The following is a 22,863-nucleotide window of genomic DNA, read 5'->3' on the forward strand; positions in this document are numbered from 1 at the left end:
GTTTTGGGAATTCATTAGCTAATACACCTTGAAAGATGCTAGCCATCTCAAAGTGTTAGTGATAATTTTATTGTCGCCATTTTCCTTTTATTTCAGGGTGGGCATCTTCGTGGCAGCACAGACCTCATTTAGCCTACAGCTAAATGTGGCATGTTTTCCAAGGTCCGGCAGCTAGGTTTCTTTATCCAAAAGAGCATTTATTTCTTGACTGTGGTTAAAATTTGAAAGAGCGTTCTGTCCCTTCAGGCTGCTGAATTTGTCTTTCTGTTCTCCAGGCACCCGAGCAGTGATAGCGTGGCCCAGACTCCAGAACTGCTACGGCGATACCCGTTAGAGGATCACGCCGAGTTTCCCCTGCCCCCGGATGTCGTGTTCTTCTGCCAGCCAGAGGGCTGCCTGAGTGTGCGACAACGGCGCATGAGCCTGCGCGAGGACACCTCTTTTGTCTTCACTCTCACCGACAAGGACACCGGAGTCACGCGTTATGGCATCTGTGTTAACTTCTACCGCTCCTTCCAAAAGCGCGTGCCTAAGGAAAAGGGGGAGGCCGGGGCAGGGTCCCGTGGGAAGGAAGGACCCCACGCCACCTGCATCTCAGAAGAGGTTGGCACCGAGAGCTCGGAGAGTGGCCCGTCCCTGCAGCCTCCCAGTGCCGACTCTACCCCGGATGTGAACCAGTCTCCTCGGGGCAAACACCGGGCCAAGGCGGAGAGCCGTTCCCGCAACAGCACTCTGACGTCCCTGTGTGTGCTCAGCCATTACCCCTTCTTCTCCACCTTCCGGGAGTGTCTGTACACCCTCAAACGTCTGGTGGACTGCTGTAGTGAGCGACTGCTGGGCAAGAAACTGGGCATCCCTCGAGGCATACAAAGGTATGGTTCTCTGCTGATGCTCAGAAGAGAGGGGCGGCATCTAGAGTTGATGGCTTGTGAGGGGCGTAGGAATTTTCCTCTAAAGCCTGAGGTCCTTCAGACCTCCTTAAGCACTTTGTGTTAGTCCGTGCTAAGCAAAAGACTACTGCAGAGTTAGACTTCCTTCCATGATCGTGTTTGGAGTGATGCTGAGGAGTTTGGTGTTTCATGATGGGCAGGACAGTAAGTCTTGCTGTGTATGCATTTTTGCCCTTGTCATTATTCGTACGTATACCCTGTGATCCTAGCTGAGACCAAAGGGTGGGCTCCTCCAGTTTCTGTCATTAGACCCTCTATGGCTGGGCTGCAGTGGGGTGTCGGCTCCTAGTGCTTATGCGTCTGTTTCCTGCTGTCTGCTGCTCAGGGACACCATGTGGCGCATCTTTACTGGCTCGTTGTTAGTGGAGGAGAAGTCAAGTGCCCTTCTGCACGACCTTCGAGAGATTGAGGCCTGGATCTATCGATTGCTGCGCTCCCCAGTACCCGTCTCAGGGCAGAAGCGAGTGGACATTGAGGTCCTGCCCCAGGAGCTCCAGCAAGCTCTGACCTTTGCGCTTCCAGACCCCTCTCGATTCACCCTAGTGGATTTCCCACTGCACCTTCCCTTGGAACTTCTGGGTGTGGATGCCTGTCTTCAGGTGCTAACCTGCATCCTGTTAGAGCACAAGGTGAGAGGGCCAGCTTTCTAGACTGTTCTAGGGAAAGGGCTTTGAAATGTGGCAGAGGCTAGACCCATGAGTTCTCTGAGGATAGGGACTACATCTTTTGCATCATTTTGTCTCCAGGAGATAACACGGTACCGTATACAACAGGTACTCAGTTGGTGTGGGTTGAATTAAGGTACTAGTATCGTGTGGGATATATTCAGAGGGCTTGACACTCATTTGAATTCTTCTTAACTATACCAGCCTAATTCTCTGAAAATTTCAGTCGTTCTGTTCCAATGAGTGACCCTGGAATTTGGGGGTACAAGAACTAGGATGACAAGGAGTGATTCAAGGGAGAATTATTGCAGTGCTTGCGCTGGGAGGCGGCAGGCAGGATGGGGTGTGAGGCAGTGATAAGTGTGGAAACTAAGCTCCCAGAGCCGTAGACTTGGTGAAACAGAAACTAAATTGTAGTGTGGGAAGCAGTTTTCTCACAGACCTTCTCCTGTCGGGTAACCCTTGTGGTGTGGCTCGTTGCAGGTGGTGCTGCAGTCCCGAGACTACAACGCACTCTCCATGTCTGTGATGGCATTTGTGGCAATGATTTATCCCTTGGAGTATATGTTTCCTGTTATTCCACTGCTGCCCACCTGCATGGCGTCCGCAGAACAGGTGGGTCTCAAGGTGTCTTCTGGCTTTGTCACCTCTGTTCTAACTCTGTCCAGCTTTGAGGGCGAAGGCTTAATGCCCAGAGAAGTTGTAAATCAGTAGTCGTCCTGAATTCCTTGTTATAACTTATTTGTCTACAAAATCTGAACTGATCTGGTGGCAAAACCTATGCTATTTATGTTTTTTATTTATCACAGTTAATATAATGATTATAGGCTGCTGGCTACACCACTGCAGGTGCTACATAATATGTAGAATATGCACTATTACTTTTCTAAAATCTGAAAAATTCTGAACTTTGAAACACATCTACCTTCAAGGATTTGGAAGAGGGATTGTGGACCTGCGTTTTCCTTATCTAGAAAAATCGTGACTCAATATGTGATCGCAGTTGGTTTTGGTTTTGTTTCTTGTCTTTTCCACAGCTGCTGTTGGCTCCGACGCCGTACATCATCGGGGTCCCTGCCAGCTTCTTCCTCTACAAACTGGACTTCAAAATGCCTGATGACGTGTGGCTAGTGGATCTGGACAGCAGTAGGGTGAGGCTCTTGGCTGAGGCGTTGTAGGGTCTAGAAGAGGATTGTGTTCTCTTTTTCTAGATTACTCCCAGGAAGTTCCTAAGTTTGTGGGCGATGGCTGTTATGAGACTCATTGAAACAACTTTTTTAAAAATACTGCTTTTACTTTATTGGCTTAATAAGCCTTGGTTAGGACTCAAAGAATTATAAGATTTAGTTTTGCTGGAGTTAAATGCTTCCCCACATCTTGCAAGAGCAGTAGGGCAGTTGTGGTTGCAGGATCATTACTGTGGTGTAGGTCATCTCATGGCTTTCTGGGAGTGTAGTTTCTAGTAAGAAATGGCAGACTTTAAAAAAGTATATTAACATTCTGCAGTGTGAGTACACTCAAACTTTTGTAGGTAGCCCTTATATGTGTTCATTGTAAGACTTTAGAAAATGCAAATAAGTATAAAGAAGTCAGTAAAAACTATGATCTTATTATCTAGAGATAGTCACCAATAACATTTAGGTGTAATATTTCCTTTCAGGTGTGTATAGGTGTCACATACACATGTATGTGTGTATTTTATATGTGTGTATATAATATGTGTTTGCATATATATAATAATACCGTATATATAATCTCCTATTCTTGTTACTTACCTTTATGTAAGAGAAACTTTGGAGCAGCTAATTCTAAGGTCATGCCTTTTATCTTTCTTCTGGTGCAGGTGATTGCCCCCACCAATGCAGAAGTGCTACCTATCCTTCCAGAACCAGAATCACTAGAGTTGAAAAAACATTTAAAACAGGTAGGTGAAGAATGAAGAAAAGAAAAGAAAAGCAAGCAGCTATAGGACTGCTGTAGGCAGACAGCTCTTATTGTAAGAGCCAGTTTCCTTTCAGACTTCAAGTGGAGTAGATTTTCTTAGCCTTGGGTGGGCTTAGAAGGAGATGTATCCCATTTCTGGGTTGCAGGGTGAATCTCAGAAAGGGCTTTTTACATTCCTTTTAATTCCCTGTGTGCCCCCTCCCACCCTCTCATCCTTGTAATGCTGTATAAAGCAGCCCTTCACTTTCTGCTGCTCGTCCCATCTGCCATTCTTAATGGCCTTGGAGCATTCTCTCAGTGTTACAGGAGGGAGTCAGTAGTTTGGATAATCTGGCTCCTTTTATGGTTTCCTCTTGAATTGATCTCTGGTCCCTATAGAATCATTTCTTCACAAATTCCTTTCTCTGAGTAAAAACCCTTAAATACATTTTTCATTGATTGATTTTCTTCTTCTTCTGCATGCTGAACACAGTACCTGAAGGTAAAGTGTGATGAGGCCCTGGTCCTCTGCGCTGCTGTATGTGTTATGTAGGACCACCAGTAGATAGCTCTGTATTTCTTTTTAGGAATCTGTCATTCGAAGGGTCTTCAGGAATCTCTGTCTGTGTTGTCTCAGTTCTTAGAAATACCTCTAGGTGGGGATTTCCCTGGTGGTGCGGCGGTTAAGAATCCGCCTGCCTGTGCAGGGGATGCGGGTTCGAGCCCTGGTCCAGGAAGATCCCACATGCCACGGAGCAGCTAAGCCCGTGTGCCACAGCTACTGAGCCTGAGCTGTAGAGCCCACGAGCCACGACTGCTGAGCCCACGTGCCACAGCTACTGAAGCCTGTGCGCCTAGAGCCTGTGCTCAGCAACAAGAGAAGCCACCGCGATGAGAAGCCTGCGCACAACTAGAGAAAGCCCGCACACAGCAATGAAGACCCAACGCAGCCATAAATAAATAAATAAATAAATAATTTTTTTAAAAAAGAAGAAAGAAATACCTCTAGGTGAAATCTGTTTGGATATAAATGGGTGATTTTTGTATTATCCTTCTCTCTTTTTACTTGCTTCATCACTATTGATGTAATATGATATCTTGTTACTGCAGAGTCCGGTGAGGATTGCAAGTTCAGAAAGTTCTCTAGCTGTCTTCCTTTGCTGTGTTTTTCATTCTTGATGATTGCTTTAGTATGACTAATGAGATGGAGAGGTTGATATATGATATTGGAGTTTAAATGTTTGTAGGAGCTAAGATTTGGGGGCTCACAGATCCTGTATCCTGACCCCTGTTACTCAAAGTGTGGTCCACGAACCAGCAGCATTAACCTCACCTGGGCTTGTTAAAAGGGCAGAATCACTTCAAGTATATTGAATCAGAATCTGCATTGTAACAACATCCCCTATGCTCATTAACATTTAAGAAACACTGCTGGGCTAGACCAGTGGTTTTCAAACTGCCCCATGGAGCCGCTGAGGGTTGATTTAGGTTGGGACCCCCGAGCATATGAGGCTCTGGGTTCCTTATGTCCTTCAGAGAAGCTTTACTTTTACATGTTTCGATTGTTTATATTTCTACATAGATTTCAATTGAAAAACAAGATTTTGTAGCTAAATCGAATTTGAAAACTGTTGCCTCGGACTTCAGGTTTAGATCGTTGCCTTGAGTCAGATTGGCTTAAGCTGAAGATTTCATAATTCAGATTGTTTTCTAAAGGTTAAAATATTTGGCTTTTTGTTTCAAAGGTGAAGGTTCTTTTCTAGGAATTGAGATTGGCTGGCTGCCCCAGAAATCTGCCTTCTCTGAGGGACTTCTTATTGTTCCGCAGGCCCTCGCCAGCATGAGTCTCAACACCCAGCCCATCCTCAATCTGGAGAAATTCCACGAAGGCCAGGAGATCCCTCTTCTCTTGGGAAGGCCTTCTAATGACCTGCAGTCTACACCTTCCACTGAATTCAACCCACTCATCTATGGCAACGATGTGGATTCTGTGGATGTCGCAACCAGGTACAGCCGAGCCATCCCCACAGTCACAAGCTCTTAAGTGGGTCTCTGCTCACTCAGTGACCTTGGGGCAGATTACCTCCCTGAGCCAGAGGTTCTTTATGTATACAATGTATATAATATTTGGTTACATTTGCCACCTCAGTAAAAGCAAACAGAAGAAATAATCATACTCGCAGGCCTCTTAGACCTCGTGTGAAGAAGGGGATTGATGATTCTTTAAGATACCTCTCCCCTTGCTGTTGGAAGCCCGTGAAATGATGCCTGTGGGAGGTGGTCTGAGGCCTCCTTGCTCTGCAGGGCGAGGGACTCAGGTCATCTCACCATCCCCTTCTTCCCCAGAGTGGCCATGGTCCGTTTCTTCAACTCCCCCAACGTGCTGCAGGGCTTTCAGATGCACACACGTACCCTGCGTCTCTTCCCCCGGCCCGTGGTAGCTTTCCAAGCTGGCTCCTTTCTAGCCTCACGTCCCCGGCAGACTCCTTTTGCTGAGAAACTGGCCAGGACTCAGGCTGTGGAGTACTTTGGAGAATGGATCCTCAACCCCACCAACTATGCCTTTCAGCGTATTCACAACAGTGAGTCCACCTACCTCCGCTTTGCCCCTCCTTCTGCGTTTGTCCTCCTGATGGCTCTTCCCTTTGCTTTTTCCCTTTCTAATCTTCCACCTGCCCCTGCCATTTCTGATTTTGCCTTAGACTTTTTCCCACCTTTCTTTCAGGTTTTGCTTGATTTTTTTCCCTTATTGCTGACTCTCTCCTTTTTTCCTCCGTGGGTAGACACATTCGATCCAGCCCTGATAGGCGACAAGCCGAAGTGGTACACCCACCAGCTGCAGCCTGTCCACTATCGAGTGTATGACAGCAGTTCCCACCTGGCCGAGGCGCTGAGCGTGCCGCCGGAGCATGACTCTGACTCTGACCCTACTGATGACAGGTGAGCAGCCCCTTATGGCAGCAAGACAGTTCTTGAAGTCTAAGGGGCTCTTGCTAGCCGTTATTTAGCGCAATTGCAGAATTTCATAGGATTTAGACATCAGTCCTTGAAGCCTTGGGTTATATTTTGGTTGATTGTTTTGCGTTAGTTTCCTTATTTTATCTTGCTCCCTGGCCTTGAGTTAAGAGTGCTCCTCTGTTTATTTTTCTAATGCTGATTCTCCTCCCTGCCCCTTCTTTCTGTTTTATTTTTTTGCTCTTCACTCTGCAGCGGCAGTGATAGTATGGATTATGATGACTCAAGCTCTTCTTACTCTTCCCTTGGTGACTTTGTCAGTGAGATGATGAAATGTGACATCAATGGTGATACTCCTAGTAAGTGTACTTGGAGAAATTGGCCAGCTTGGGACAGGGTTTGGGGTTCTGTGATGGTATGGTCTGTACCTGCCATCCTTGCTGTTGTTTTTTTTTAATTAAAAAAATTTTTTTAAATTAATTTTTAATTGGAGTATACTTTTTTATTTTTTATTTTATTTTATCTTTTTGGCTGCATTGGGTCTTCGTTGCCACGTTGGCTGGGCTTTCTCTAGATACGGCGAGTGGGGGCTGCTCTTCGTTGCAGTGCGCAGGCTTCTCATTGCGGTGGCTTGTCGCGGAGCACAGGCTCTAGGCGCACAGGCTTTAGTAGTTGCAGCACGTGAGCTCAGTAGTTGTGGCTCGCGGGCTCTAGAGCTCAGGCTCAGTAGTTGTGGGCGCACGGGCTTAGTTGCTCCGTGGCATGTGGAATCTTCCCGGACCAGGGATCGAACCCATGTCCCCTGCATTGGCAGGCGGATTCTTAACGACTGCGCCACCAGGGAAGTCCTTGGAGTATAGTTGGTTTACTATGTTGTATTAGTTTCTACTGTACAGCAAAGTGAATCAGCCATACACATAATCCTTGGGTTTTGGCAGACGTGGATCCTCTGACACACGCGGCACTGGGGGATGCCAGTGAGGTAGCTATTGATGAGCTGCAGAGCCAGAAAGAAGCAGAGGAACCTGGCCCAGACAGCGAGAACTCTCAGGAAAACCCCCCTCTGCGTTCCAGCTCCAGCACCACCGCCAGCAGTAGCCCCAGCACCGTTATCCATGGAGCCAGTTCTGTACGTGAGGACTTGGAGGAGTGGATAAGTGAGGACTGTTACTTGGGACGTGGGCCTCAGCTCTGTTAGGAAAGCTAGGACAAAGCTATTCACTTAATTTACTACTTTCTCCACATTTCCCCCTTCTTCCTCTCCGTAGATCCTATAGTTTAGAGCCTGTGAGATACAGTTTGACCCCAGAAGGACACCCAGCTTTGTTCAGGGGTTAGCCGAGATCCCCTTTGCATAATTTGTGGAGATAGAGAACAGGGGTATAACAAAGATCTTTTCTCACATACCCCTTAGGCTAGCAACCTGACAGGCCTGGCTTGAACTGAGAACATAGGAAGGCATCACAGGGCACCAGGTGACTCCTTTCTATTTAATATGTCCCCTAGGAACCTGCCGACTCAACGGAGATGGATGATAAGGCAGCGGTAGGCGTCTCCAAGTCCCTCCCCAGCGTGCCTCCCAGCATTGGCAAAGCGAACGTGGACAGGCGTCAGACAGAAATTGGAGAGGGGTCAGTGCGCCAGCGAACCTATGATAATCCATACTTCGAACCCCAGTATGGCTTTCCCCCTGAGGAAGATGATGCTGAGCCGGGGGAAGGTTACACTCCCCGATTCAGCCTACATGTCAGTGGCAGTCGGTGAGAGCCTGGGGCTGCCTTCTAGATGGGTGACTGAAGGACCTCACTACAGTGGACCCTGGGCGAGGGTTAACCAGAAAGTCTGAGCAGTCTGAAGGCTCTCGTGGTCCCGCGTCCCCAGAGGGTCGTGCTTTGATCTAGGCATTTAGAAACTGTGGGGAGGGAGAGGTGACCGCAGTGTAGCCTCAGGCCCACACGCCCAAGATGAGGTACCCCTGCCTGGGGCTCATAGGCGCCACTGTGCATTCAAGGGCTCAAAAGCTGCTGCGGCCCAACAGCTTGAAACTGGCAAGTGACTCAGATGCAGAGTCAGACTCTCGAGCGAGCTCGCCCACCTCCACCGTCTCCAACAACAGCACTGAGGGCTTCGGGGGCATCATGTCTTTTGCCAGTAAGTGCCTTCAGCTCTCTCACGCTTCTGTCCCATCTTCGCTCCAGCAGGGCCTGACCATGGCAGGTATGGCTTAGAGCTTCAGATATAGGACTGGGTTGGCATTATCGAGCTCCGGATAAGGTCGTTTGGGTGATACCGAATAAGGTATTTTCAGGGGAGGTCAGCGAAGAACAGGGACAGATTAGTCGTTATCTTTATCCCTGGAGGTTTTAGTCTGTTTCAGGTAAGACGGCTAGCTGTTAACTGAAAAATAATCATTATATTAAAAATCATACACTTGTACATATATTTTGTGGAAATACTCTGGTCAGATTTGACTTGGGTATATATCTAATATCTTCTTTGCCTGGGAAAGGACTTTTTCATCAACGCGCCTTGAAATCTATGTGACATTGACTTGTGCGTAGAGAAAATTACCAGAAATGAGGGGTGGTGTCAGTTAAAGACTAAAGACAGACTAGGGACCGGAGAAAGCCGACATGGGGGATAATTGTGATGGTGAGTTTAGAAGCCCAGGAGGGACAGCACCCACATCAGCCCGGAAGCGCGTTAACTGCCGGCGTTCATGCTGGGTCAGCAGTAGAGGAGAGACTTGGATGGTATCGTGGGAAGCCGTCAGAGAAAGTTGTTACTGGGTTAGGAGCAGTCCTGGCAGTGGCCCCCTTTGTTTGCCCCGGCGTGATCTTTTCTCAGCGAGGTCAGAGGTTCTGGGATTGCATTTGAAAAGGAGGAGGGCGAAGAGGATGATACGGTCATTGGAGCATAATGCTCTGATTCTTTATCCCTCTGACTCAGTGCTCTCACTCGCTCCCCTTGACAGGCAGTCTGTATCGGAACCACAGTACGAGCTTCAGTCTTTCAAATCTCACACTGCCTACCAAAGGAGCGCGAGAGAAAACCACGCCCTTCCCCAGTCTGAAAGGTAACTCCAGCCCTCCTTTTGCCCAACCAAGATCCTCTGGGAAATGTTTCAGGCCTGTGGGTGCTTGTCAGGAGCCCCAGGTATGAAGAATCCTTTGACCCGGCCATTGCCCCTCACATCGCTTCCCATGGCTTTCACTGCACATCATGGGTTCTCGCTGGTTTTCAGATGGAAAACTGTCTTTTGTAGCTAAAGAGAAGGCCCTGTTATATCATATAGGTTAATGGCAACTGGGGGATTACTGCTGCTTCTGGGGGGAACCTTTGTCAGAGGCACGTAATTAACACGGGGCTCATCAGCTGCCACCAGTCATCTGCCAGGTTCCTACCGCGTGAACTTAGGACAAACTCCGTCCTAAAGAGCTGGCCCCCCAGGGAATGGTTGTGAAGAGCCTGGCAGTTTTATAGAGTCAAGAAGCCTCTTACTTTGGCTTCATGTCAACTTAGGCCCTATGAATGGGCCTGATAGCATTGGTTGGCTTCTAGGGGCAATTAAGACCTTATTTGATTTTCGTTTTGTGATCTCTGACAGTTGGAAGGGTTCTTCCTTTTTATAAATTTATTTATTTTGGTTATTTATTTTTGGCTGCGTTGGGTCTTCGTTGCTGTGCGTGGCTTTTTCTAGTTGTGGAGAGCAGGGGCTACTCTTTGTTGCGGCGGGTGGGCTTCTCACTGCGGTGGCTTCTCTTGTTGCAGAGCACGGACTCTAGGCACGCGGGCTTCAGTAGTTGTGGCTCACGGGCTTAGTTGTTCCGTGGCATGTAGGATCTTCCCGGACCAGGCCTCGAACCCCTGTCCCCTGCATTGGCAGGCAGATTCTTAACCACTGTGCCACCAGGGAAGCCCTGAAGGGCTCTTCTGAATTTACTCTGACTTCTGTTTATTTATTCTGGATTTTGTGCTAAAATATTTAATCACAGAAGGAAGCACAATGAGAAGCAGCTTCATGTATTTTTTAACTGACCTCTCTTCCCAGTGTTAAAAGTGTCAGGAATCTAAAGAATGTTCTTTGGTGGGGATGGGAACGTAGGCTAGATGGGCAAAAGGACATCATAGCTAGAGGTGTAGGGAGCTAACCAGCCCTGTAGAGTGAGTCTACACAGGCTCAGTAGGTGAGGGATGGAAAGGTGTTAGCGTCACTGGCTTTCATTTGATATAGTTAAAGGGGAGAGCGATTGAAACGCTTTCATTGCATGCTGTTGCTTCACTTCATTTGCTGCACTCACCACTCCCATCCAGCTCCCATCCTCACCCCCTCCCCCCTTCCCATGACAGCATCTACAAGTTGGGTCTCTTCCCTCTGCATACCTGCAGCCCCCCGGACCCCTGTGCTAGATGTTTCATGAAAACCCATGGTCCCCTTTCACGCATGTGCCTGTTTAGGACCTAAAGGCTCCTTGTGTTATTACCCTGCCTCTGGCTTTGAGAGGCCATAGCCTTAAGGATGGTCTTTCCTCGAGCCTCAGTCGTCTCGTGGCCACTTGGCTTCCAGCTCTGAGGTGCCTAAGAACTAAGGTTATGTGCACTAAGCTTTGGGAGGATGCTCAGATTATCTGACTTACAGCTCCGCTGAGGGGTACAGGGGTTGTGGTATCATGGTGCACCTACTAATTGTGTATTTTGTGTCCCAGTATTTGGGCTAAATACTCTAATGGAGATTGTTACTGAAGCCGGCCCCGGGAGTGGTGAAGGTGGGTCTTGCCCGTGAGCTATGCATGATCTTTTTTCCTAGCATCTCCTGTGCCTGCCTGAGGGCCATCCTCCTCATGGAGCAAGCGGCATCACTCGAGTGACCTGACTTGCCCCGTGCCCCGGGATGCCCACGCCTGCCCACGGGGTGCGCTGCTGGTGCATGTGGAGTGGCCTGAGTCTCCATGCCCACTTCCTCCACATTGCCATGGCTGCTTTCTACCTATGTGTGATGCCCCAGTGCTGCCCTCAGCCAGCCCTGCCAGGGAGTGGGTGTGGAACACGGCTACCCAGGGCTGTGCTGACACCAGCTACCTGACTACAGTCGTGATATCTCTCATTCTACCTTCCTGGCTGTAGGAAACAGGAGGGCCTTAGTGGACCAGAAGTCATCGGTCATTAAACACAGCCCAACAGTGAAAAGAGAGCCTCCGTCACCTCAGGGTCGATCCAGCAATTCTAGGTAATAAATGGCAGAGCTGTTGTAAAAGTTCTCAGATAGAGGTAGTGATCCTTGTACCAAACACTAGGGAGGGAAGCTCTCAGTGGGTAAATGAAATCCCTTCCCCTCCTGACGCAATCCCCATGCGGCAGGAATAGCTCATGGTGCTGAGCAGAGTGTACCAGCAGTGGTGGGCGCTCGGGCAAACCAGGCCGCCTGGAGAGGTAGGGTTTGCAGTGGACTTGGATGTTTGGAGACGTGGCTTTGTGTTTTGCCCTTGGAGGCAAACATCTAACCTGGTGAAAGGGGGAGATGCTCTGCAAAGGAGCCAGTGACCACAGAAGTGGTATGTGGACCCTCCAGTGAGAACCAGCAGTTCCTGAAGGAGGTGGTGCACAGCGTGCTGGACGGCCAGGGAGTTGGCTGGCTCAACACAAAGAAGGTGCGACGGCTGCTGGAGAGCGAGCAGCTTAGAGTCTTTGTCCTGAGCAAGCTGAGCCGCACGGTGCAGTCAGAGGACGAGGCCCAGCAGGACATCATCCCAGATGTGGTCAGTGCTGGGGGTTGGGAGTTGGAATCAACTGGGAAGAGGGACACGGGCGCCAGAGGCAGTTGTCCCAACTCTTGCCCTTGGGTTATTGTTGCAGGAGATCGGTCGGAAGGTGTACAAGGGCATGTTAGACCTGCTCAAGTGCACGGTCCTCAGTCTGGAGCAGTCCTACGCCCACGCAGGTCTGGGTGGCATGGCCAGCATCTTTGCGCTTCTGGAGATCGCCCAGACCCACTACTATAGTAAAGGTAGGGATCGGACCAGCAAGGCAGCATGCTGTCCACGGCTCTCCCACTCTTCTCTGAAAGAATGAACTCGGCCCCTTGATGAGTTTCGCAGTGTCAAGCTGCTTCCTGTTAGGCTTTGGGATTTTATTTTCTAGTGCGTGTATGTACGTAGTGGGTGTTTTTCTGTCACGGAAAAGAACGATGTCAGCTTTTCTTTCCTTGCACTTCTTCCCTTCCACATCCTCCTCTATCCTTGCTTCTCCCACCTCATTCCCACACCTTGACTCTCACTCACTGTCCCTTTTGACCTCTTCCTATATTTGATCTTTTCCTCAGAACCAGACAAGCGGAAGAGAAGTCCAACAGAGAGCGTAAATACACCAATTGGCAAGGATCCTGGCCTGGCTTGGCGGGGGGACCCAAAGGCCATGGCACAGCTGAGAGTCCCCCAGCTGGGACCTCGGGCACCAAGTGCCTCAGGAAAGAGTCCCAAGGAACTGGACACCAGAAGTCTAAAGGAGGAGAACTTTGTAGCATCTATCGGTGTGTATTGTGTTGGGTGTGGCAGAGGAGTTCTGGCTTCTTAATGTCCCTCCCTCCTTTCAATTCATCCAGAATCCCGCCTTTCTCTTCCCCATGCTTTGCTCTGTAGACAGGAAGATAGGTTTGTGTCCTTTTCTAACGGCATTTCTTTATACTTCTCTATCCCTTATGCCACCCTCACCTACATCTTAGAGGAAGAATGGAAGTTTTGCTTAGAGGGCCGAGCGAGGCTTAGTGCAGGAGTCTAAGCTGTCCTCCCCGTCCCTCTCTTTTATTTACATCTGGATTTCTTCACATAATGGAGAGGCCACATGAGCTCCTGGAAGCCATAAGGAAGTTTATAGATGCATCTTTGGGCTATAAAATTGTGACTGTCTGGGTCTCTAAAGCCAGTTTTCCCCCATCCAACCATTATGCTGCCCTCAAATTTGCTCCTTTGGGGCATGTCCGGCAACCCCATTTCCCTGGGTTCTGGACTTGGAGGTACAGAGTTCTGAGTCAGCTTTTCTTTAAACATGTCCTTACTGGACTTGATTAGACCTTGCTTACGTTTGGTGTTTCTCCATTCCCACTAAGGCAGAGCCTTGGTGAGCTCTCTGGGTGTCACCTCTGTTTGACTCACTCCCTGCCTGACCTTGAGTCATCTAGATTGTGTCTTGCTTTTTCGGGTTCTAGGTCCCTGGGCAATGTGCTTCTAGCCGGTGCCTCTTTGCCACATCCATTAGCAGTTGCCTTTTGCTCCCATAAATGGTAATGAGGAACCAGTTTCCTTCTTAGGAGAGCTGTGCTTCTCTAACCAGCAAAATATTGTCCGAGAGGCAGTCAACCATGCTTTTCTCCTACCTGTTGTGATGTTCTAGAAAATGTACTGACCTGCCAGTCTGGAGGTCTGGAGTTTTAGTCCTGTATCTGCCCCCAACTAGGAAAGTGACTTTGGGCAAATCATTTCCCCTTTCAGGGTCTCTATCACCTCATCTGGAACACAAGGAGATTGCACTAAGTAGACTCTAAAGTTCTTCCAGGAAGAGAATTGCTATGATCGGTACTCTCTCTTCTTAACCCCTGCTAAGATGCTCTTCTTGACCATTTAGTGTTCTCTGTCACCTCTACCAGAAGCCTTTTTCCCGATGACTGGCTAAGATGGGTCTCTTGGTAGGGCAGGCACTGATGCTGAGGGTAAGTTGGGGAGTTTTGGTAGCAACAAGAAGGGATGCTAACTGCCTACCTTGAGTGGCCTCTCTCCAATCCAGTGAATCAAACAGGTTTGTGCTCATGCTTCTGAAACCCTTTGGCTGCTTGAGGTAATCATCTGTCTTATCTGGAATCTTTAAAATTTGCTGTTGCCTAGCTCACTTGGCAGAGGGCGTGCTGTGGTGGAAGTTTAAACTGGTCCTGAGCTACCTGATCTTGAGCAGGTGCTCTAGCCTCTTTGGGATCAGTTTCCTCCTGCCAGAATGAAGGAGCTTGATTAAAGGCTCTGCCAGCTCTAACATTCTGTGAGATTTTTACTGCCACATGGAGGTTAGGATAGGAATTTAGTTCTTGACCTGGGGGGAAGGCGTTAGATCTCTTGATTTTTTTTTAACCCCCCTCCCCCGCAATGAAGATCTCTTTTTATCTCTTGATTTGTAATCCTGTGCCTGAGACCGAATCATCTTGGGTGGGTGGGTTTCCATTTCGTCTGTCTGACCAGCCTCTGACTCTCTCTGTCTTTCTCTCCTGCTCACATTGCATCTGGGGTAGAATTGTGGAACAAGCACCAGGAAGTGAAAAAGCAAAAAGCTTTGGAAACACAGAGTAAGGAACAAATGCCCCCTCCTGTTCCCAAGTCTCCCATACCTGCCAACTCCCCAGGCCCAGTTGGGGCAGGCTCCGTTTGTCAGCCCCACCCCAAATTTGCTCTTGGGGGCGGGTATTTGGAATGAAAGCAGGTAGGTGGTATGTGACTCACAGGTATATGCTTGTAGGCTGCTTCTTGCCCCTCCCCTTGTAGTAATCAGGCAGTAATCAGGGCATCTCCTGTGTAAAATCCCTCAGAGCTTGGTTCTCTATTGCTTCCGAGTTGGTGGGGAGAACGTTTGCCTATTTCAGTGCCCCTCATTGGCTGATGTCTCCCTCACCCCATGAGAAGGCCTGTGGGCACAGTTGGCAGGGATGGTTGCTGTCCCTCCGTGTTGAGTCTGTAGCTTCCCAGCTCTCTCTGGTGGCTTGCCTAGGCACGCTTTCTTGCCTTCTGTCATTCTGTCCTTCTGCCATACCATTGTGGGCGGGCGGGAAATATGGGGGTGGTTTTCTAATGTCAAACACAGAAGCTGCAGGGTGGGGGTAGGCAGCGTCCGCTGAAACAGCTGGTGTTTTTTAATCTCACTGGGCTCTTCCTTTTCTAGCCCCTTTAGACATATTTGTTTGGGAAGCAGAGTGACCTGGGGACCCTTAAAGGGTCTTAGGCACGAGTGAAGCTCTCTGATTCTGAGTGCGGTGGAATGTGGTTCCGATGTTTGTTTGTGGAGCTTTTCTGCTTTAAGATGATTTGGTCAGAATTTTCTCAGGTTGAGAAAATGGCTGCAGAACCCTTTGAGACCAGGTTTAATTTTTCCTACTTGGTTCTTAAGGCATCTGGGGACTTCGTCCAGTGCGGCCTGAGTGGGTGGCAGTCCCTGGAAAGGTGACTGGGACATGCTGAACTGGTCTGGGGCCAGGCTGTGCTGCTGTCCCACTCCCTTCGCCAGCCTGCCCCTAGCCTCTTGTACTGAGTAACACAAGTCTTCCCCTACTCAGGGCCTGAAGTAATCAAACCCACCTTTGACCTTGGTGAGACAGAGGAGAAGAAGTCCCAAGTCAGCGCAGACAGTGGTGTGAGCCTGACGTCTGGTCCCCAGGTTTGTGACAGCCTTGTTGAGGATTGTGAGCATTAAAAATTTGCTATCTCAGAATACTTCTTTAAGATCAAAACTGAACAAAATCACAGCATTGAAACAACATGAATATCCAGTCATAGGGGAATGATGAAATAAGTGTAATATATCCATGTAATAGAATATTAGTATCCACTAATGACTGTATTTTCAAAAATTTGGTGACATGGGAAAGTGTTTACAAAGCTATATACAGTGTGATTCAAATTTTATTTTTAAAACATACATAGAAAAGACAAAGGAAATATGCTAAAGACTTAACAGAGATTAACGTAGGTGGTAAGTTTATGGCTTATTTTTATTTCCTTATTCTTTCGTGTATTTTCTGTAGTGAGCATGTACTTCTTTAACATTCATTATTTTTCTCGCTCTGTAAGTCATATATATTTTATATTCAGGAAAAATGTTCATTTTTCATGACCTATCTAGGGATGACAATAGAAGGGTGGGGATGGAGAGAAGGAAGAAGATACAGTATTTCTTAGGGAAACTGAGACTAGATTGGACACCTCCCGAATGTGTCTGAGTCCGTGTGTCTTGTTTCAGAGGACTGATCCAGATTCTGTCCTTGGTGTGAGTCCAGCCGTTATGATCCGAAGCTCGAGTCAGGACTCCGAAGTTAGCACCGTGGTAGGGGAACACCACGCTGGCATCTTGGTGGGTGGGGTGTGGGTCCCCCTTTGGAGAAGGGGGCTGCTCTCTGCTTTGGGGGCTGTCCTTAGTCTCAGGTCAGGTTGGGTCTCTTGGTGGAGATGTCTACCTGTCACAGGTCTTTCTTTGTGGGATCAGACCCCGAGATTTCACCCAGGGCTTCTCCTCATCTTGTAAAGAAGGTACTTCCAGAGGCTGTCTGACACACCTTTGCAGTTGGATACTTTTTTTATGGTAGCAGAGAGCTCTAGCAGCTTGGCATTTCTGGGACACATCCTGGGGAATATCCCTTACCACCTTTTTTTCCTTTCCAGGTGAGTAATAGCTCTGGAGAGACCCTTGGAGCGGACAGTGACCTGAGCAGCAATGCAGGTGATGGACCAGGCGGTGAGGGCGGCACCCACTTGGCAGGCTCTAGAGGCACGTTGTCTGATAGTGAAATTGAAACCAACTCTGCCACCAGTGCCATCTTTGTAAGTTTGTTTACTAACAAAAGAAGACCATTTTTTTCAGTGGGATGGGGATGGGTTAGAAAAGGATGAAAAGTTAGGAGGCAATTAGAAGGAAAAGAGGAAGGAAGGAATGGATAACCTTCATATATTTGACTTTAAAGAAGATGTCTCTTAAGTTAGCTTTTTTCAGAGTCATTTGACTCCGTGATCTGGGGCTTTTAGAACCTTCTCCTGAATCATTGATGAGTTAGGCTTCCTGCCCAGTCAGATAAGGGCTTCGACTCCTATGTGGTAGTAACCCCCGTGTTTAAAATAAGCAAAGTGATGCCTTTATGGCTATGTCAGGGCAGGTGCAGCTCTCATTTTGTACCAGTCTACCTATCTTTATGGACTAGTCTAGTTTTATTCTGGTCACTGCTTTCTTTATATAGCACCTTAAAATAGCATTTCATTTTAGTATATTCCTTCATTTCATGTAGTATGTTTGAAGCTTTCCTTCATTAATAAACATCTATTAAGTGATTTACTAAATGCCAGATTCTGTACTAAAGAAACAAGCATGATAAGGCATGATTCCCATTTTCAAGAAGTTTGCAATTCAGTATATTGCTACAACTAATCTCTTCTGCCAGGTGAGGGAAACAAAGCCTTAGGAAGAAAAGATCTTGCCCTAGGTTATACAATAAGCCAGTGATCAGTTGGAATTAAATGAATTCTTTTTAGTCCTTGCCTTTAGACCCACTGCCCTTCAGTGTATACAGGCCTCTTTAGGCAGCTTTAAGAGTTCTGATACACTCACCACTTGGTTAGGCAGAGTTGAGAATGGATATTCTCTACACGAACTCATAGGTTCTTCTCTTTGGTCTGTGGGGAGAATGGAAGACGAAATTGAAATGAAATAAATTATTTAACACTGGTGATCATTCCCACCGCCAGGGCCTTCTGTATACATGTTTCTAATAGAGCAAGTGACATCCCAAGGTGGAGGTAGGGGATAGGATTGAGAGTCAGCAGAGCCATTCAAGCTAATGGACCTTAACTCTCCCTGAGTCTAAACAGACCCTTTTAATTAAGAGTATTTTATTATTATTATTATTTTAATACATTTATTGATTTTATTTATTTATTTTTGGCTGAGTCAGGTCTTCATTGCTACGCGCGGGCTTCCTCTAGTTGCGGTGAGCAGGAGCTACTCTTGTTGCGGTGTACGGGCTTCTCATTGTGGTGGCTTCTCTTGTTGCAGAGCACGGGCTCTAGGCACGTGGGCTTCAGTAGTTGTGGCACGCAGGCTCAGTAGTTGTGGCTCATGGGCTCTAGAATGCAGGCTCCATAGTTGTGGCGCATGGGTTTAGTTGCTCCACGGCATGTGGGATCCTCCCAGACCAGGGATTGAACCCGTGTCGCCTGCATTGGCAGGCGGATTCTCAACCACTGCGCCACCAGGGAAGCCCCAAGAGTATTTTAAATCCTCCTAGTGTGCTTCCATTTTGGAGGTTGAGATAGATGTTATGGAGTAGCAGTCTCGCAAGAAGCCATTCAGCTGTGTGCTACCTTTCCTGGCACCTTCCTGGGCCAAATTCTTACTTTTCCTGTACTTCTGGGCAAGGCTCTTTGTGCAGTTGTGTCGCTGAGAGCAGTTACCTATATTTCTTGGCTCAAAAAGGGCTATTTTGGTAAGAAATTAATTATCTTAGGTTAATATGGTTCATTGAACAAAGTCTTGTGCTGTGAACCAGGAAGCTGGCATTTGGACACACTAATTAGGTATTGCCTAATGATAACCTTTGTTCAGTGGCTTCTCTGCTTATGCTGTTGCATGTGTTGTGAAGCAGGCATGAAAACTACCTCTCACCCAGCCGAAGATCTTTTTTGAATTAATAGAAAGTCTAATATTGCAGAAGTGGTAGATGAAGTTAGTGGTATTTCTATGTGGGAAGATATTTCTAAGAGATGGTGGAAGAGAAGACTTAACATTTATCAAATACCAACCATGTGCCAGGCACTATTAAGTGATGTATATGTATTTTCTCATATTAAATGAGAATAGTCCTTTTGGGTAGGTATTATAACCTTTTACAGGTGAGGAGAATGACTCTCAGAGAAGCTAAGCGTTGTACCTAAGATCACACAGCTAGTAAGAGTCAGGGATCTGAACATTGCTCAGTCTAGACTTCAAACCCAGAGTTCTTTTCACAGCATCACGCTGCTACAGAGAATTTACCTAATTTTTTTTTTTTTTTTGAAGAGGAAAGAGTCTTACAGAGACTAAAGGGTAAAGGTAAGTAGAAATGAAAACTTGCTTGCATGTTTTGGGAGGCAGTAACAGAAAGCAGGATTATCAGATTGACTTCTGATGGAGGCAAGCAGAGTAGCAAAGGCAGGGCTACTGGAATATATGTGACTAATGATGGTGCCTAGTGTGTGTGAGCCTCTTAATGAGCTGCTTGGTTTCCTTTGCCCCTATTCATTGTTCCCTCTGGCAGCTGACCTGTTGCCTCTTCTCTCTAGGGTAAAGCCCACAGCTTGAAGCCAAGTGTAAAGGAGAAGCTGGTGGGCAGCCCAGTTCGCTTTTCTGAAGATGTAAGCCAGCGAGTCTATCTCTACGAGGGACTCCTAGGTGAGAAATAGACTGCGAAGGCCACTTGCACTGGAAGGAAGCTGGACTCAGCCCGGGAAGAGGGTGGCACTGAACAAGTAGCTGCTTGGCTTTTTGCTGGTCTCAGTGCTGACGTTAGAGGACATTTTTATATCTGAAGCAAGTGACTTACTGGGGAAAAAACAGTGGGTGAAAACTAGCAGAGACTGAAGTTTGGTATTAACCAACAGCCTCTGTCTTTCTGTCTTCTTTTACTTTCTTGCTACCATGGTCCTTCCTGCTCACAAATCGGCAGGAAGGGACAAAGGATCGATGTGGGACCAGTTAGAGGATGCCGCTATGGAGACCTTTTCTATAAGTAACCACCTTTCTTTGTGTGCTGTTCATCCCTCCTCCTCGGGAGGGATTGGGCCTCACTTGGAGGCAGCTGGGGCTGGTGGCAGGAATGTTAGATCTGGGGTGAAGAGCCTCGTGTTTCCTTTGCCCTGGAATTTGTAATGACTTCCTTTTTTCTGGAATTTACTCTGTTTTAGTTCGGCAGCCATATTCTTTATATGTTATATAAGCCCCTAAAAAAACTCTCTTCCACACAGGCAAAGAGCGTTCTACTTTATGGGACCAAATGCAGTTCTGGGAAGATGCATTCTTAGATGCTGTGATGTTGGAGAGAGAAGGGATGGGTATGGACCAGGGTCCCCAGGAAATGATAGACAGGTATGAGGCTTAGAAACCCTTGGGAAAATGCAAATTCAGCCTCTTCCCAGTTAATTCTGTGTTCTCCCACCTGGGGGCTGACTTGTCCTGGTCTCCTGCTCAGGTACCTGTCCCTAGGAGAACATGACCGGAAGCGCCTAGAGGATGATGAAGATCGTTTGCTGGCCACGCTCTTGCACAACCTCATCTCCTACATGCTGCTGATGAAGGTAATGTCTATTTTGCTTACGCCCAGCTACTGCTGATAGTGGAGGGCAAGGCTTGTTCCTGTTGCCTAAATCTTGGGGCAGTTGGGAAGCAGTCAGAGCATCCTGCTGGGGCTCTCTTCTTCATTGAAAGTCTGAGGCCTCTCTGCAGCTCACACATGATCCATTTATCTGAAGCTGCCGGGCTGTTGTGCTAAGGAATGTTGTAAAGGTAATTGATGATTGCATGCCACTTGTTTATTCTGAATTTTAAATGGGCTTCCTTTGCTGAATAGTTTTAGGATGCCTGTAGAACTCCCTACAGAATACAGTGGAAAAAAGTTTTTTTTTACATAGTAGGCTCTGCAACTTTAGAAAGAATGCCCAGAATTTACTTTTCAGCATTAGTCCTTTATCATATAGACTTTGCCATAGATGTAAAAAGAGCTACTCATTGAAAAAGCAATGGTAGGTTCTAGTTTGACTTGGTTATACTTGGTTTTTACAGCTGTGGGAGAACTGTGTTACCAAATAGAAGAGTCCTGTTCTGAAAGGGACTTGGTGGGTAGAAGAGAGTTGTTTTGAGAATGAGCTCCTGGGTTTCTCCTCCTCCTGTTCTCCCAGCCTCTCTAAATGTGAAGGGATTAGTTGATCAAATGCAGAGAATACCCTGCAGGCACTCTTGGTTTGTTTCCTTTTCTGTTTAAGGGTCTCTTGAACTCCAGGGGTACCAGTTAAACTCTGGTTGGGAAAGGGTGGTGATCTTTAACCCTAAGATGGTGTCTTGGTGACAACTGAGTGAAGAACATTGCTACTCTTAAGTCTTACTATCTAAGAATCACACTCTGAGGAGCCCCAGGGGTTTTTAGAGGTGAATGTTATGGTATTGGTTGGGGGGTTAGGGAGGATGTGTCCCCGTGAGTCCCCGTCCACTTAAACCAGAACTTCTCTAAGAGCCACTTTTCTGCAGAAGCCACCTGGAGACAGAACCAGGGTTTTTCTCCTCAGACTGTTGGCAGAACACACAGTTGAATGTTTTATCCTCAGCGATGTGGTCTTTTAGAATTCTACTTTTCTCAGGAGGAAAGATATTAAGATCCTGTTTTGGCTTTTCAGGTAAATAAGAATGATATCCGGAAGAAGGTGAGGCGCCTGATGGGAAAGTCGCATATTGGGCTTGTGTACAGCCAGCAAATCAACGAAGTGCTTGACCAGCTGGCAAACCTGGTGAGCACACCTGGGCCGTCCTTTAGGCTCCCTTGCATTGCGCTAGTCAGCCTCGCAGGCGTGGGCCTCATGGCCTAAGGCAGAGGCTTCCGCGTAGGTCATTTCTTGGCTCGTATGTTTTCAAAATCCCTAGTTCTGAAAATAGGGCTTTGACTCTAGATGAGGCTTTTGCCCTTCTGTTCTGTGATAGGATTCTCTGCACTAAAACCATCCCAGTGCAGCCATTTCAACGTTTGTGTGGTCTGTGGACCCCTGTGGATCCACAAGGTGAATACTGTTTTCATGATAATACTAAAACGTTGTTTGCCTTTTTTACTGGGTTGACATTTGCACTAAGGGTGCAAATGCAATGGTAGGTAAAACCACTAGTGCCTGAACACGGTGAAGATGGTGGCACCAAACCGTACTGGTGTCCCCACCTCCACACACTCTCAGTTAAAAACAAAACAAAAAGCCAGTTTCACTTGTGAATGTCCTTGATGATGCAGTTAAAATCATCAGTTTTATTCAATCTGATCAGTGATTATACATCTTCTTAGTATTCTATGTGACAAAATGAGAAATATTCATAAAGCATATTGCTGCAAATGAAAATATGATTGTTTCGAGGAAAGGGAATTTGTGACGATTTGAATTCCAAGGTGAACTGACAGCTTTGCAGCCAGTCATGGGACATCATTTTTACTTGAAAGAATGACTAACATTACTGTTATTTGGAGTTGGGTATTTGGCAAACTTCTTGTGCATGAAGCTTCCCAATATTTAAAGACTTTTCCAGTGAGATTGATGATGAATGTGATTTTTTGATATTGTGTAATGAAATGCATCAACATTTGGAAGAGCTGCATAACTGGGCGAACCAGTATTTCCCAGATGACTGATGTGTGATGTTACAAATTCAACTGTGGATAAAAGATCCACTCCAAGTGTAACGCAGACAAATGGATTTTAATGTAACAAAGGACAAAGTGTTCATTGATGTGTTTTCAGATTACACACTGCTACTAACTTTAAGAAACTTCTTGAGGTTCTGGTATAGCATCAAAGAAGAATGTGCATATTTATCTGGAAAGCCTAGTAAAATACTCCTCCCTTTTCCAGATA

The 22,863-nt window shown here is 47.1% G+C and overlaps 1 protein-coding gene across 50 annotated transcripts in view; it reads left to right on the forward strand.

Moving 5' to 3' along the window:
• The window catches only part of MADD (MAP kinase activating death domain), a 38,847-nt gene that overhangs the window by 3,972 nt on the left and 12,012 nt on the right, over window positions 1-22,863 (forward strand). For 2 of the 50 annotated variants that reach the window (XM_060018817.1, XM_060018839.1), the window contains 27 exons: window positions 276-872; window positions 1,276-1,579; window positions 2,099-2,230; window positions 2,653-2,766; window positions 3,459-3,539; window positions 5,367-5,545; window positions 5,885-6,120; window positions 6,322-6,478; window positions 6,749-6,852; window positions 7,432-7,622; window positions 8,000-8,253; window positions 8,505-8,644; window positions 9,468-9,569; window positions 11,200-11,259; window positions 11,618-11,720; window positions 12,063-12,249; window positions 12,347-12,497; window positions 12,813-13,019; window positions 14,763-14,816; window positions 15,798-15,898; window positions 16,481-16,564; window positions 16,900-17,058; window positions 19,546-19,654; window positions 19,929-19,991; window positions 20,227-20,347; window positions 20,451-20,556; window positions 21,649-21,759. In XM_060018817.1, coding sequence (XP_059874800.1) covers window positions 276-872; window positions 1,276-1,579; window positions 2,099-2,230; window positions 2,653-2,766; window positions 3,459-3,539; window positions 5,367-5,545; window positions 5,885-6,120; window positions 6,322-6,478; window positions 6,749-6,852; window positions 7,432-7,622; window positions 8,000-8,253; window positions 8,505-8,644; window positions 9,468-9,569; window positions 11,200-11,259; window positions 11,618-11,720; window positions 12,063-12,249; window positions 12,347-12,497; window positions 12,813-13,019; window positions 14,763-14,816; window positions 15,798-15,898; window positions 16,481-16,564; window positions 16,900-17,058; window positions 19,546-19,654; window positions 19,929-19,991; window positions 20,227-20,347; window positions 20,451-20,556; window positions 21,649-21,759 — 4,207 coding nt within the window. The remainder of the gene's footprint in view (window positions 1-275; window positions 873-1,275; window positions 1,580-2,098; window positions 2,231-2,652; window positions 2,767-3,458; window positions 3,540-5,366; window positions 5,546-5,884; window positions 6,121-6,321; window positions 6,479-6,748; window positions 6,853-7,431; window positions 7,623-7,999; window positions 8,254-8,504; window positions 8,645-9,467; window positions 9,570-11,199; window positions 11,260-11,617; window positions 11,721-12,062; window positions 12,250-12,346; window positions 12,498-12,812; window positions 13,020-14,762; window positions 14,817-15,797; window positions 15,899-16,480; window positions 16,565-16,899; window positions 17,059-19,545; window positions 19,655-19,928; window positions 19,992-20,226; window positions 20,348-20,450; window positions 20,557-21,648; window positions 21,760-22,863) is intronic. The other 48 variants (XM_060018818.1, XM_060018841.1, XM_060018819.1 and 45 more) reach the window with 32 other exon arrangements.

The sequence above is a fragment of the Delphinus delphis genome, chromosome 8 (assembly GCF_949987515.2).
Source record: "Delphinus delphis chromosome 8, mDelDel1.2, whole genome shotgun sequence".
In the NCBI taxonomy this organism is placed as follows: domain Eukaryota; kingdom Metazoa; phylum Chordata; class Mammalia; order Artiodactyla; family Delphinidae; genus Delphinus; species Delphinus delphis.